The sequence below is a fragment of the Kogia breviceps genome, chromosome 14 (genome assembly GCF_026419965.1).
Source record: "Kogia breviceps isolate mKogBre1 chromosome 14, mKogBre1 haplotype 1, whole genome shotgun sequence".
NCBI lineage: Eukaryota > Metazoa > Chordata > Mammalia > Artiodactyla > Physeteridae > Kogia > Kogia breviceps.
In genome coordinates, this window is record NC_081323.1 from 23,432,074 (window position 1) to 23,448,348 (window position 16,275).

Here is a 16,275-nt window from a genome sequence, read left to right on the forward strand (position 1 = left end):
GATGATCTTATTTGCAAAACAAATAGAGACACAGACGTAGAGAACAAACGTATGGACACCAAGGGGGAAGGCGGGTGGGGTGAATTGGGAGATTAGGACTGGCATATATACACTATTGATACTATGTATAAAATAGGTAACTAATGAAAACCTACTGTATAGCTCAGGGAACTCTACTCAGTGCTCTTTAGTTACCTAAATGGGAAGGAAATCTCAAAATGAGGGGATATATGTACATGTATAGCTGATTCACTTTGCCATACAGTAGAAACTAACATGACATTGTAAAGCAACTATATGCCAATAAGAATTAATTTTTTAGAAAAGAAAGAAGTATACAGTATTTAAACGGTTAGTACTCATCTTCATTATCATCATTATATAGTATTTATGAAACTATACAAGTTGAAAGACAACTTTCTAAAAGACTTTTTGTAAGACATTCACTCTAGTGTTCCAAGCTTTTAGAACAGTGCTTTGACATACAGTAGGCATTTAATAAATATCTGTGGCTTGATAGAATGAATAAACCAGTCAGTCAACTATGTGCAATTTTATAGTGCTATGTATTAGTTAGAACATAATTAAATAAATTTTGCTTTTGAGTTTTTTTTGTTTTTGTTTCCATTCTTTTTTTTAAACAACAGAGATGAATTTATAATTTCATACATAAATGCAGATTACATACTATACATCATTTATTCACTTAACAAATGTAACTTGGAAGTAGTTTAATATCTGTACATCTAAAACTCATTTAAGAAATGCTACATCATATTCCATTGCATGGACACATCATACATATTGAAACAGATCTCAATAAATGAACATTTAAGTGGTTTCTAATAATTTGCTGTTATAAACAATGCACTTTTCACATATGTATGATTATACCTGTAAGACTGAGGGTCTAGAAGTGAATACGGTTGCTGGGTTAATGGATATATGAATTTAAAATTTAAAAAAAAATTTTATTTTATATTGGAGTATAGCTGGTTAACAATGTTATGTTAGTTTCAAGTATATAGCAAAGTGATTCAGTTATACATATACATGTATCTGTTCTTTTTCAAGTTTTTTTCCCATTCAGGTTATTACAGAATATTAAGCAGAGTACCCTGTACTATACAGTAGATCTTTGTTGGTTATCTGTTTTAAATACAGCAGTGTGTATAGGTCAATCCAAACCTCTCAGTCTATTCCTCCCCCCTCCTGCCCACTTCTTAAGACTTATCCGTGATCTTTTTTCTGATGACTCCAGATCTTTTCTCACTAAATTTCTAGTGTTTATTGAAGTATAATAAAAATATAAAAAAAGATATGTCGTTAAGTGTATGGCTCAATGAATTATCTCAAAGTGAATATAACCAGCACCCAGAACAAGAAATAGAACCCCAGAAGCTCCTTGGTCCCCTTTTAGTCACTATCCCTAGCCAAGGTTAAAACCACAGTCTTCACTTCGAACATCAGAGAGTATTTGCCTTTTAAACATATGGCATGTATTCTCTTGTGTTTGTCTGCTTTCATTCAACTTTGTTTTAGAAATTCACCTGTTACTCTTTGTAGTAATAGTTTATTCATTCTCATTGTTGTATAGTATTTTATTATATGACTGTACCACAATTCATTCATCCATTTATTTATTTAAATTTATTTTAATAAAAGTTATTTATTTAACTTTTATTGGAGTGTAGTTGCTTTACAATGTTGTGTTAGTTTCTACTGTACGGCAAAGTGAATCAGCTATACATATACATCTATCCCCTCCTTTTTGGATTTCCTTCCTATTTAGGTCACCACAGAGCACTGAGTAGAGTTCCCTGGCTATACAGTAGGTTCTCATTAGTTATCTATTTTATACACAGTATCAGTAGTGTATGTGTATGTGTCAGTCTCAATCTCCCAATTCATCCCCCCCGCCTTAGTGTCCATACGTTTGTTCTCTACATCTGTCTCTATTTCTGTTTTGCAAATAAGATCGTCTATACCATTTTTCTGGATTCTACATATATACATTAATATATGATATTTGTTTTTCTCTTTATGACCTACTTCACTCTATATGACATTTATTTATTGATGGATATTTAGATTGCTTCCAGTTGGGCTTTTATTGATAGTGCTTTTATGAACATTCTTATACATGTTTTTTTGTGAATGTATGTACACATTTCTGTTGGGATATATACTTAGGAATGAATTTGTTGAATCTTACAGAATGTGTATACATTCAGCTTCATAGATACTGCCAAATAATTTTCCAAAGTGATTGTACCATTTTACACTCCCATCAGCAGAGTATGAGAGTTCTAGTTGCTCTGTATCCTTTCTAGTGCTTTGTGTGTGTGTGTGTGTGTGTGTGTGTGTGTGTGTGTGTGTGTGTGTGTGTGTGGTCTTTAAACATATTTTTTTTTTTTTTTTTTTGGTGGTACGCGGGCCTCTCACTGTTGTGGCCTCTCCCGTTGTGGAGCATAGGCTCCGGACGTGCAGGCTCAGCGGCCATGGCTCACGGGCCCAGCCGCTCCGCGGCATGTGGGATCTTCCCAGACCGGGGCACAAACCCATGTCCCCTGCATCGGCAGGCAGACTCTCAATCACTGTGCCAGCAGGGAAGCCCCTTTAAACATTTTTAAATGTGATATTCGGTTCTCTTTCTTGTGTAGTGAGTTTTCTTTCTCTTCACCACAACATTATGAGCTCCATAGGATAGTAATTGTTTTATCTTAAAAACTGGCACAAGGGGTGGCATATTGTGGGTATTTAATAAAGGTTCGATAAATGAAACATGTATGCATGGCATATGTGTAGATAAGAACAAGAAGGATATAATAAGAAATAACCATACAGGTGGTTGGGTTTGTTCATTCAACAAATGTTTGAGGGTTTCCTGTGTATAATACGCTGTACTTGATTTTGGTACTACACCTAGTTCCTACCCTCATGGATATTTTTGGTGGTGGTGATAGAAAATAAGTGTGTGTAATAAATGTATAATTGTACATTGTAATGAGTACTATGAGTAAAGTGAACAGGGTACTGCTGTGATAGGGAATAATGGGATGATAAGAAACTATTTTAGTTAAAGTGATCAGAAAAGGCCTCTTTGAAAAAGTGACATTTGAGTATTTTGAGGTATTTTTTCTCTTTCACAGAAAGTTACTTTATACCTTTTTGGTTTAAACAGAGGAAAAATTAATGTTTTTAAAGGTCAAGGGAATCTTTTGGGGGGGCAAGGGCAAGAGTGGGTAATACAAAAAAGTATATGTGTGTATTTACAGATATGTTTAGGTATGGGGAAACTAGATGTTGTCCTTGGTGCTAGATGCCTAGGTACTTTGGTTGTTCAATATCATGTTCAGTGTTACCCATAAATAGTGAAAGGACAGCAGTTGGTGAGACAGTCACAGAAGGAATCCATTGGTTACTCCTGGAGCTATAGGGGAAGAAAAAGATCATGACATACACCTTGCCCCAAAGCACAGCTTGTTGAAGCTGCTGTTAGTTGTGTTCTTTGAACCTGTTTAAGTGCTTCTTGTTCTAGTGGACCATTACACTGATATATGTGATGTAATGGGAGGTGTTCTTTGTTTAGTTTCTGTGTTACAAAGCCTGCTTGATACCTGTGAATTAAAGCATAAGTGTTCTTGGGACTGACCAGAAGAATCCTGACTAATCTTTTAATATCCTTGTTTGGAAAGAAAAGTAAACAGTAACTCTCCACATTTAGAAATTCTATTTTTTTCCTTCATTAGGATTAAAGAAAAAATCATTTTCATTTCATGTGTCCCATCTCTTGGAAGAAGCCAGAATTGAACCCTCCTGCTGTTCCTTCCCCACCCCTTTATATTGTAAAGGAAATATAACTACTGAGAGTTTGGAAACTAGATTCTTAAACTCTTCCATAATTCTACCAGCATAGCAAAATAACTCTTTCATTTCTGTGTGTTCCTTTTTAGACTTGTCTCTATGCATTCATGTGTTTACCTATAATTTTATACATATTATGTGTATTTTCATGTTGCTAAAAATAATAATCTCTAATGTAAACTGTGGACTTTAGGTGATAATGTGTCAGTGTAGGTTCATCCATTGTAACAAATGTACCACTCTGTTGGGGGATGTTGATAGTGGAGGATGTTGTGGATGTGTGGGATGGGGTATATGGGAGCAGTCTGTACTTTCTGCTCATTTTTGGTGTGAACCTAAAACTGCTTTTAAAAATAAAGCCTATTAAAAATCTGATTATCTGATTTCCCATTGAGTGACTGTACCTTAATTTAATTAACCACCTCCTTTCTTATTGGACTTATTCCCCAGTTTTCACTCTTGTGAACAATGCTACAATGAGGATCTCTTGCATATTGTTTTTTTCCTTAGGAATTTATTTTCAAAACTATGTTTACACGTCTTGATTATAATAATACCAACCTGGTAGGATTGTGGTGAGGATTAGATAAGGTAATATATGTAAGGCAAATACATAGTGCCTGGCATATAATTTTAACTAATGACTATTGTATTGCCAAAGTGCTTTCAAATGCAGTGTGAACATTGGAGGAAGACAGTTCTGATCTGAACAACAATGATTGATAACAATGGTGATGATGAAAACTTCTACTGTTTATTGAGTACCTATGTTGTGAAAGGTACTTTACGTTCTTTTACTTATTCAGATATTCAACAGATGTTTATTGAGCATGTAGTAGACAACATTAGGAATTGAGTTAAGCAAGGCTAGAAAGATTCTGTATTTTTTTACTTTGAAGCAGCTGTGATCACATTAACCCTCTGAAGTGGATGCTCAGTGTTGCTTACCTCTGTTTTTTTGTTTTTTTTAAATCCCCCAGTGGCCCCAGATGAGCCAGGCCCTCGCATGTGGTGGATCAGTAGTAGACATTCAGCTAAGTAGGAAGTATCATACCACAAATAAGGTGAGACTTACAAGTTCTTTCTATGTCTATAGCGTGCTTTCATACAAGTGTTCTTACTTGAAATTCAGCAAAATTGTTAGCTAGATGAGGCAAGAAATTTTATCAAATGCAGAAGGTGAGGCTCAGGGAAGTGAAGTGACTTGCCCAAGGTCACAAGGATGGGAAGAGACAGACCAACTGAATGTTGGAAGCTAAGGTGTCTGATCCCATGTCCTATATTTCTAACATTGTACTCTCTTGCTTGGAAAACACTTTAGAGAAAAAGTGTTGTAGATTTTTTTATATGTTAAAAATAAAGTAATATTTAACTTATGGAGAATTTCTTATTGGATATATAGCCTGCCTTCATTTAGAGAGGCTTAGCATTAGAATAGGTTTTCCTTTGAATTTATTTGCAAACTACAAAACTTATATCTCCTATAGTCATTAATAAAAAATACAAGAGTTTAAAAACATTTATTCAGTGCATGCTTTGATTGATTATGACTTTGAATGACTTTTGACTGCTTTCAGACAGTATTTTTCTTTCCTTTTCCCATAATGTCAATAAACATAGAACACATTTCTCAGAATTGTTCTTTGGGAGGTGGGGGTCAAGATTTCTTTTTTACAGTACTCTTTTCTATAGAACTTTTATTCTGATACCTCAAATCTATCATTTCCTAGACATGGGTTCATAGACATATGATCAGTGAGGTGGGTATGTCTGCTCTGGAATTTAGAGGACACCTATTAGGGTTCCATATGTGTTTGTACTGAGTGATAAGGTACCCAGAAAAATGAGAATTTAAAATTCTAGGTTAAAAAAAAAATCTAAGCAATAAAAAATGCCCTTAGACCCTAGTGAGAAATAAAAGCATTCTTTTAAAAAAACTTTTTTGCAACTAATTTTGGTTTCCTTCTTTTTGAATAAATAGCTTTCTTCTACCAAGGATTCCCCACAGCCTGTTGAGGAGAAGGTTGGTGCCTTCACAAAGATAATAGAAGCCATGGGATTCACAGGACCTTTGAAATACAGTAAATGGGTAAAGTCTTTTTAAGTTTTTTTTCATTTTTCTTCTTGAGCTTTGTGCTTTCTGCTCTTCACAGAAGAATTTTTTAAAGCTTCTGCTTTGCTTTTTGTGAAATGCTTATATTATTTTGAGAGCTTCAAAATATGTTGTTGTCCCCTTGTCCCCCATTCCAAGTCAGTTCTCTACAGCATGTGGGGCTGAAATAGTCCCTCTACTCCCTTAACCTGATTCCTTAGAAGTATCTCAGTAGCAGGCAATCCAATAACACTGGTCTTTCCAGGTCTTTGCTACATGTTATGCCATATAGATGAGTTCTAAGCAGTTAGATGGGCCAAATGTTCTGATGGGCACTGCTCTTAAGGAAACACTCTCTGTGATTCGTAAGTGATTTTCCCTAGGTCATTGTAGTGACTTAAAAATTTTACTAATAAGCATTTTTAAAATTAATCAATTCTATGATTTATTGTAATTCATATTATGAGGGCTGTTTGCTAACTGTGTCATTCCTAATCAGGTCTTGGCCTAGCATGTTATCTGTTTTATGGTACTTGCTATAAATGAATGAATGTCCTCTCTACATCAGGTGCTACTGCCCCTGGACTTTCATAGCAACGCCTCTAACCAATTAAAATAATAAAACACAAGTCATTGGGTTTTTCTCAGCCCAGTTATCTCCTAGTACTACTGTTTCTCTCTGCAGTTATGGCAAAAGTACCCTTTAATACTTTTCAAGGTTGCTAGAATGTTGGATAAGCCTAATCAGTCGTAAGTTATACATTAAAACAAACCAACACAAAGCAGTAGGGAAGACTTTTCTAGAAAACATCATAACTTTGCCCCAAATGACTAAATTATTCCAGTTACACCATTTTAACAAGTTGGAGTAAAATTAGAATTTAAATTTTATTGTGGACTTTACTTTTAGTTTCTTCTTATAATATCTGGCTCTCTTCCTAACAATTCTCACTGTAGCAAATATAGGCTTCTCTCTATAATCTCCATTTTACATAAATTGAATGGTGATTCCACAAGCATTTTGTTTGTAAGGGGCTTTGAAAAGTATAGAAGATAGCCCACACATTACTAGGTTATAATGATGTCCTCGAGACCCTAAGGTTATGAAGTGTCTTCTTAATCATTAATGAAATATTAGCTATGCTCATTAAAGTTATCTTTTTTTTACATCATAATTCTTTGACAAATGATAATCACTGGTATATTTGGTAATATTATTAACCAGGATCTTTTCCTTTATTAAAAAAATATTTGCGATAATACATTTGGATTGAAAAACTTAAAATGTGTGTTTTGTTTGAAAGTAAGAAATTAAAAGAAAAGGGAAATGAGAACAGAAAGAAAGAAAAGAGAAAAAATTTACTGTTTTATTCATTTCTTGACGGTTGAGTTCCACTTGGTTGCTTCCATATGCTTTGTCTCGTCCGTATTTTTATGATTCCAGGGGGAAATTTGGCTACCATTTGGAGGATTACTAAATCATCAGGAAAATTTCTTCACTGTTTAAGTTAGTGTTAGTCTCTGATTTTTCTTGGTTCCCTTGTGATCTCAACTAAGTTCCTAATATTTGCATTTAAAAACTCTTTTGTGATGTGGCAGTGTCTACTTCCTGTAACCTTCATTTTTAAAATTTATAACATCAAAACATTAAAGTATGACATTCTAGTATATTTTGGGTGGGAAGATGTAGGTATAATTTTCCATATTGAAAGATTGAGAGCCCTTTTCAGCAAATGTTGACTCAGAAATCTATGGCAGACACATGTATTGGGTTGCACTGGCGAGAATCTTTGAATTTTGTGTTTTCTCATGTCTTTCATTAGAGAGTAAAATGTCTGCTTTTCTCTGCAATCAGCAGTATCAGCCAGCTTTCCTCCATCTTTTTATGTAATGTTTTCATGTGTAGTTCCATTTTTCTTCTAGATCCATATTTAGGAATTTAAATGAGGCTTTTCCTTACCTATTTGATTATCCTGAAATAACCATTCTTTTTCATTATCTTTATGGAGCAATATCAGATAAGATAAGGATAACATTTAACTGATTGAGCCACATGTCATTGAATAGGCAGTTTTCAGATTAGCATTAAGCCAAAAAGTTATTCCTGTTCTGAAGGACACTGACAAACTGGAATGCATTCAGAAGTGGGAAGTGAGCCTTGTGAAGTCTTCAGAAACTGTTGAATGCAGAGTGGTTGAAGGAAATAGGGATACTTTGCCTGGAAAAGAGAAGACATAATGGTCCTTCTCAGGTGTTTGAGGGGCAAACGTAAAAAAAATGGAGACTTAATCTGAGGTATTCCAGTGTGAAGATAATGTTTACTGAATGTTACATGAAGTAGATTTATGTTCAATATAACAAAACTTTAGCACGAATTGTCCTCCAATGGGATAGGTAGCCTCACAAGGTCATTGGACTTGTTTGAACAGGGGCCCAGATAGTTGACCGTGAATCAAGAATGCTGTAGAAGGAATTCCAGTACAGAATAGAAAGTTCAAATGACTTCAAAGCCCCTTCCAACTCTCACACAGTTGTTTTAGTGTAAGCCTTTTACTAGATTCTTTTTTTATCTTGTAGGATGGTACAAAATGCATCAGTTAGTGGGAGAGCTGATTTTCATTTCCTAAACCTGTTTTAGCTGCTTGTGTTTTAGTCAAGTAGACTGATGAAGTCTTCCAAAGTTAGAATGAAGTCATCTGAGGACCAGAACAATATGTATTGACTGGATGGAAATTTAGTCCAACTACTTCTTTAACTTATATTAATGCATGAATCTTGAAGCGGTTCTTTCCCCGAGTTGTTATTTCCAGTCCCTGTGTGATGGTCTTAAGGGACTTGCTTTAGAGATTTGTCCAGGAAAATGGCTCACCCAGGTATAAAGGTTTGGCCTCGCTGCAGGAAAAGTGAGGAACTATAAAATGCTCCTGATTGCTAGAGTATGAGCACTGTATAAATACACTGGCCAATCTGGTGAGGTCTTCATTATTTGTAATGAATGCTTGCTTCATGAACATGTTGTGGGAAAAACCTCTTTCTTGTGGAATGATTTGGGCCTTGGAGGCAAGTGTGCCTTTCCTTAGGCAGAGTGATTAATTATGAACCAGAAGACTATATATGAGAAACAGAAGGAAACTGCTGAGTTAAAAAAAAAAAATCAAGACATAGGCCATTAGGAATTATACTTAAAATTATAAATATATTGATAGTTGAACTAGGCTTTAAGTTCCATGAAAAGAGTTTTTAACTGCTTTGTTTACTGCTGTATTCCTAGTGTCCAAATCAGTTTTAGGCACTGAGTTAGGTGCTCAATAAATTATTTGTTGACTGAAACAAAAGCTTATAGATGTCCTAAACTCTCTGTTTCAAGGATAGGAATAGGCCTGTCAAGGCCAAAGCATTAGGATAACGATATCATTAGGATATCATTAGTTTGGTGATGGTACAAACCAGTGCTTCCAAAAATGTGTTCTATGTCAAATACTTCCCAGAACCTCAGGTGTTAAAAAGTTACATGCTTCTTTTCTAGACTGCTGATATGGTGAATTATACTTATTGATTTGTGAATGTTGAATCAACTTGGCATTCCTGGGATAAATCCCAGTTGATCATGATATGATCTCCTTTTAAAATATTGATGTTAGTATTTTGTTAAGGAGTTTTGGATCTATGCTTATGAAGGCTATGGTTTTGTAGTTTTGTTTTCTTCTGATGACTTTGGTTTTGACACCAGGGTAATGTTGGCTCATAGAATGAGCTGGGAAGTGTTCTTTCCTCTTTTTTTCTGGAAGAGTTTGTGTAGATTTGGTATCATTTCTTTAGATATTCGATAGAATTCTCTAGTGATGCCATCAAGCCTGGAGTTTTCTTTGGGGAAAGGTTTTTAGCCACAAATCCAATTTTAAAAATAGAGATAGGACTATTCATGTTATTTATTTATTCTAGTGAGCTTTGGTAGTTTGTATCTTTCAATGAATTTGTCCATTTCGTCTGAGTAATCACATTTATTGGCCTAAAATTGTTCAAAATATTCTCTTATTATCCTATTAATATCTTTAGGATATGTAGTGATGTTCCTCTCCTCTCTGATTCCTGATGTTGGTAATTTGTATCTTCTCTATTTTTCCTTCTTTTCCCCCCTAGATCAGTTCTATTAAATTTTTGTCAATTTTATTGATATTTTCAGAGAACCAGCTTTGGCCTCTTTTGATTTTCTGTGTTATTTTTCTGTCTTCAATTTCATTGCTTTCTGCTCTTATCTTTATATATCATTCTTTCTGCTTGCTTTTAGGTTTAATTTGCTCTTTTATTTTTAGTGTCTCACCATGTGTTTAAATGTGGACTTCCAATGCTGACTTACTGCCCATATAAGTATATCTGATTTCCATTTGTTATATGTTCTGTTCACTTTTCCCCCATATGAACTTATGACTAAAATCATTGAAAACTTAACATTAGCAAATGAAAAAATCTTAAGTGCAATCAAAGGCATAATACTTGAATTTATTATAGGTATTTCTGCCCATCCAAAACTGAAATATGAGTATTATATAGTATTGGATATAGTATATCCTTGGTGACTTTGAACCTTAATAACAAAACAGCTCTGCTAAAATTCTAGATTGGTTTTTCTTCAGTTGCCATTCTCTCTGCATATACATAATTTTTAGTTTGTGAATATTTGAGTAATTTTCTCTGTCATTTTAAGGAAAAATAAGCTTCTACGAGCCATTTGTTGATGGACTAATTTAATTGTATCCTTAAGGAAATATTTTGAAAGCCCTTAGAAATTCTTCTTCTTTTAGCACTGAGTTGGTCTTCAGACCTACAGTTCAACCCTTATAAGAATTTATTTTTCATTTTTAGGTTTTTGTGAAGGCATAATGTACATACAATAAAATATACAAATCTTAAGTATATAGCTCAGTGAATAAATTAAAACCACCACCCAGATCAAGATTCTAAGAGAATTCTTAATGCTTTGGGGAATAGTAAAAGGTTGATCCTTTTACTGTATTTTACATTCATTAGAAACTCTTATTTATAAACATAGTATTCTGTTAATCAGCAAACTATAAAACTAGGGAAAACATTTTAAAAAATGACCCCCTCCCTTCAGGGAAAAAAAAGACTTACAGAATAGTTAATAGGGCTTCTGAGGAAAGATCAAAGGATGGAGGGTTTTGTTTGTTTGTTTTTGGTCAGGAGAATGGGTAATTTTTTTAATATAAAGGGTTTCAGATTATAAAGAATTAATGTGGATGGTTCTGAATGATGGCTTAGAGGCTGAAACATGGTGAAATGGGTTTGAATTAAAGGAGAGAGTTCGTCTAAATATTGGAAAAACCTTTTTGACATTTTGATGCCAAAATCGTAAAATTGTGTGAAGTCTGTGAATGGCTAGAGACAGGTTTGGACCCATCCTTCTAGTTGAAAAAAATATAAGATTCTGTGACCTATATCTAATGGCACTAGAACATTCACTTGGTCATGTCTTGAGTTTGGTTTTATTTTCTTTGTCTAGAAGATTAAGATTGCAGCCCTGCGCATGTATACTAGCTGTGTGGAGAAAACTGACTTCGAGGAATTCTTTCTAAGTAAGTTACTATTTTCGATAGTTGTGAAAAGGAAAATGAATCTACTTTTCATTTTTATGATTGTGTCTTGGTAGGATCGGTTTTTTTTTAAGTTACTAGTAAAACAGTTTGTCCTGAACAAAATGTATAATAAAAGCTGCTTATTTTTCTCTTTTAATAGAATAAACAAAGGCCAAAAGAACCCTATAAATAAGACATTTTAACAAGTTTGAAAAAAGACCTAAAAATTTGTCCAGTACTTTGACATCATCATTCCCCCTTGTCTACACATGCATCTTTTTACATAAGAGTGTTCAGAGTAAACACATCCTGTTTTACGTTCTGGATGTTTTACTCAGTATTTTTGACATGAACTTCTGGCCAATCATTCCTCTTTTATTCCTAGTTTATAATTGTTTTAGTTAACCTGGAATATGCCTCATGATTTTTCTTCTTTCTGTAGGGCTGCTGAGTCAAAAGGCACATATAATTTTATTTTTATCCCATTGATAAATTGCTTTCCAAAAGTGTTTTACTGGTTTAGATCATCATCACTAGCAGTTGATTATATCAATACAGTATTCATTTTGTTAATGTAAACTGTTGTAGTTATAAACAAGTCATTTAAAGCAGATACTTATAAAGTCATTGGGAAAGTTTAAGCTGTTTCCAGTTCCACAGATTTTGGAAGGAAATGTGTTCTGTGCACATCTGTGGTAATAGTCATTATCCTCAAAGCAACAAACACTTAACTAAATATACTTGATATTTTTCATGGACAGCCAATAATTATATATAATTATGTTAACAACAAGAAAGAGATGAAGTTTTGATTATTTAATAACTGGTTTTTAAAAATTAAATGCAAGTTTTGTCGATTTTACTATTTCAGCAGATTGATACAATATTTCATTGGAAACTTAAAATACTGTGCTGAGTTGTAATCCTAATTAGTATCCACCTTCCATTTCTTATTTACTCATAGTCAGGAAAGAAAACTTTCCTCCTTTTTTTGTGGTACGCGGGCCTCTCACTGCTGTGGCCTCTCCTGCTGCGGAGCACAGGCTCCGGATGCGCAGGCAAAGTGGCCATGGTTCACGGGCCCAGCCGCTCCGCGGCATGTGGGATCTTCCCGGACTGAGGCACAAACCCGTGTCCCCTGCATCGGCAGGCGGACTCTCAACCACTGCACCACCAGGGAAGCCCTAGGATGAGGTTTTAAAAAGATCTGATGAAAAATACTTGAGCACATGAATTCAAGAAACCACTTAAGAAAAATCCAGTTTCTAATATTAATAGTCTCTTCATCAGGTAGAGAAAGAAAATTTTCTCTTTTCAGACTAATTTCTCCTAAAGTAAGAAATTGTTAGAGATTTACAAACAAGGAGGGGCTTCCCTGGTGGCGCAGTGGTTGAGAGTCCGCCTGCCGATGCAGGGGACATGGGTTTGTGCCCCGGTCCAGGAAGATCCCACATGCCACAGAGTGGCTGGGACCGTGAGCCATAGCCACGGAGCCTGTGCGTCTGGAGCTTGTGCTCCACAACGGGAGAGGCCACAACAGTGAGAGGCCCGCGTACCACACACACACAAAACACCTCATCCTACACATCTATTTAATATTAAATAACTCATAAACTTATTATAATTATTTTGAAAGGATGTTTACTAGCTATCTTTGTTTAGTTAATCCTCATTATTGAAGATTCTTGAATAATGAGACTTATTACATATTTAAGTTAATATATCATTCTTCAATTTATAATCTGTTATAAACTACTTATAAAAATAAAAATTTATTAAAATTATTAACTATTATATTTTAATAATTCACACTTACATGGTATGCTTTTACTTTTGTCTCATTTAGGAATTACAAAACGTTGTGAGACCGGAAGGGCTTGTATTCTTATTTTCATTTTTCTTTTGTTTTCAGAAACAATTGAAACTTATAAAAAGGCTAAGTGATTTGCCCAGGGTTGCTTAGTCAAGCCCTGATCCTGTGTCATCTGGCTTAAAATCCAGGAGTTTTTCTACTGTAACATATTGCCTGTGAATGAAAATAACTGCAAAATAGAAATTGTAATCCATTTTAATATTTTTGTGTTTTATAATTTTTTGTATTTTATAGTTTTTTTTAACTTTTTACTTTTTAAAGTTTTTATTTATTATTTATTTTTATTTTTGGCTGCGTTGGGTCTTCGTTGCTGCGCACGGGCTTTCTCTACCTGCGGCGAGTGGGGGCTAATCTTCATTGCGGTGCGCGGGCTTCTCATTGCGGTGGCTTCTCTTGTTGTGGAGCACGGGCTCTAGGTATGCGGGCTTCGGTAGTTGTGGCACGCAGGCTCAGTAGTTGTGGCACACGAGCTCTAGAGCGCAGGCTCAGTAGTTGTGGCGCATGGGCTTAGTTGCTCCGCGGCATGTGGGATCTTCCCGGACCAGGCCTCGAACCTGTGTCCCCTGCATTGGCAGGTGGATTCTTAACCACTGCGCCACTGGGGAAGCCCTATTTTATAGTTTTAAAATGAGAACTACCTCTGTGAGATGTTCTGTTAGTATTGTGAACTGATGTTTTTGTATATTAGAGTGTGTACATCTCAGTGAGCTTTGTCCTAGCCTTGCCCTTTGAAGTAGTTATCTGATGTCACATTTTTCAGTGACACCACTCTTACTTCAGGTTTTCTAAGACTCACTTTGAGAATTACCTTTTAGACCTATATCATGTTCCTTTGTATTATGCTCCCTTGTGGTCCATCTTTGTCATTTGTGGTTAGATTAAATTTCAGAATCAAACCAAAGTGGTTCCAAACTGTGGCCAGTGAATAAAAAAGGGAGCAAATCTGAAAAGTACCACTTAGAGGCAGATTAAAGAATATCTATAAAATAATGAGACTGACTTTCTTGCATCTTGGATTCTAAAGAGTAGGCCAGACAGGTTTGGGGTAAAAGAAGAGAATGTGTATAGATATATTGCTTTCTAAGATTACATCTTTAAAGTGGCTATTGCTCCCTTGGATTTTTGGTATTTTAGGGCTTGACTTTTAGAGTCCTGAGAATTCAGTAGCTTTTTAAAAGGATAGAGAGTCCCAGGTAGCTGGTCAGTGTCATTCTCACTCTTCCAACAAAAGTGAGACCAGTTACGTTTCATGAAGATTGAGTTCTTTACTCAGTAAACAATATGCCTATTAGCCTCTTGGACAGGCCCTCACAAAATGTCAAAGTTATAGATACTCTGTCATGTCAGAGCCAAAGTGTTCAGACGCCTTGATCCAGAGACCTAGATATTGGGGATTCTGACTGGTGAGATACCTTAAGAGCCAGCTCTTGTTTCCAAGATGTTCTGATGATGTCATTGTGGCATAAATGAGCGTACCCTCTGTGAGCGGGCGGTGTTTGCTAACTGGGCTTTTGGAGATCATTTCTATTATAAAGAGCACTTAGGGGCAGAGTCGTCCAGCCAATGAATAAAGCTTGTGTTTAATACCACACTGTTGTCTGCAGACTGCTTTGTTTTTAGCCCTTAAGAGTTCATACCTTGGAGAGGAGGCTCCTTAGTGAATAAATTTTGAGTTAATAAAATTGAGGTTCTACCTTTCTCTCTTTCTGCTACTAATACTCAGCTATCAAATATATCAATTTTGTGTAAGTGTATGATAAATATATTTTTTAAAACTTGAAAAAAAAAGATTGAAGTTCATCATTTTATTGATGCAGTCTTAAATAGTGAGTTTTTTCAAAGATAATTTAAACCCTAGTGTTTAAACAATTCACTAAAAAACAACAATAGTGAATATTTATTGAGTACCTATTAAATACTAACTACCTTGTTAAACGTTCTACAGGCCTTATCTCGTTTAATCCTCACAAGAATCCTGTAAGGTAGGTTCTCTTGTTTTCCCATTTTTACAGAGAAGAAAACTGAGGCACTGGGAGGTAAAGTAACTTTACCCAGAGTCACATACCAAGAAAGAGGTAGAGTTAAGGTTTTGAATCAGGATATCTGACCCTGGTGTCTGCGTTAAACAAACAACTATGTTAATACTGCTGCCTCATAATAGTAATGAATTATTTAATTTTATCCAACTTGATGTTGAGCAGGAAAGTACCTAGCCTCAGAAAATAGTGCACTGAGTGTGTACTGGAGCAAGAGTGTGCTCATGGCAAGACCCTATAGCAGGTTTTAACTTTGAAGTGTTTAAAGACATTTCATGAAGCTAAAGAGTCTGCTATGTTGTTGAGTTGCTCACAGTCAAACTTTCAGTGGTCTTGTTTTTTAGGGCTTTACCCCGTGGGTTTCTGTTCTGACCCCAGTGGGTACAGGGAGTCAGTCATATGCCAGCTCCTTTCCCATCCTCAGCCCTGAGCTGACCCCCAGCGGGAAAATTGTGACCCAAGTCCAGTTGCTGGCCTGTCTGTGTGTCTGTGCTTTCCAGCCGAAGAACTGATTCCCTCTTTGAGAAAATTGGAAAGGCTCCTGGAGGCTGCTGAGAAGCTTTGATGTAGAGGTAGCAACTGAACAGATTGTCCTTTAGAAGCAGCCAAATTTCATTTTCCAGATTGAAAGACAGACTTCCAAGAAAACTTTTCTTTTTAATGTTTTGTTCGAGCATCCAAAAAAGACCCAACTTTAGATCTGGGCTTGCGAGCTTCTCGTGGCTGTTCCTGTTCTAGGTGGAGGGTGGTTGGCCCACTCTCAGATGGCATGTGTCTTAATAGCTGAATGGCTAGCCAGGCCAGCCTTCACCT

General features: G+C 35.5%; 1 protein-coding gene across 1 annotated transcript in view; it reads left to right on the top strand.

Annotated features, from left to right (window-relative positions):
- Positions 1–16,275, top strand: part of UQCC1 (ubiquinol-cytochrome c reductase complex assembly factor 1) — a 92,611-nt gene that overhangs the window by 17,485 nt on the left and 58,851 nt on the right. The window contains exons 3-5 of the mRNA XM_059038094.2: positions 4,848–4,931; positions 5,849–5,956; positions 11,481–11,553. Of these exons, the coding sequence (XP_058894077.1) occupies positions 4,848–4,931; positions 5,849–5,956; positions 11,481–11,553 (265 nt within the window). The remainder of the gene's footprint in view (positions 1–4,847; positions 4,932–5,848; positions 5,957–11,480; positions 11,554–16,275) is intronic.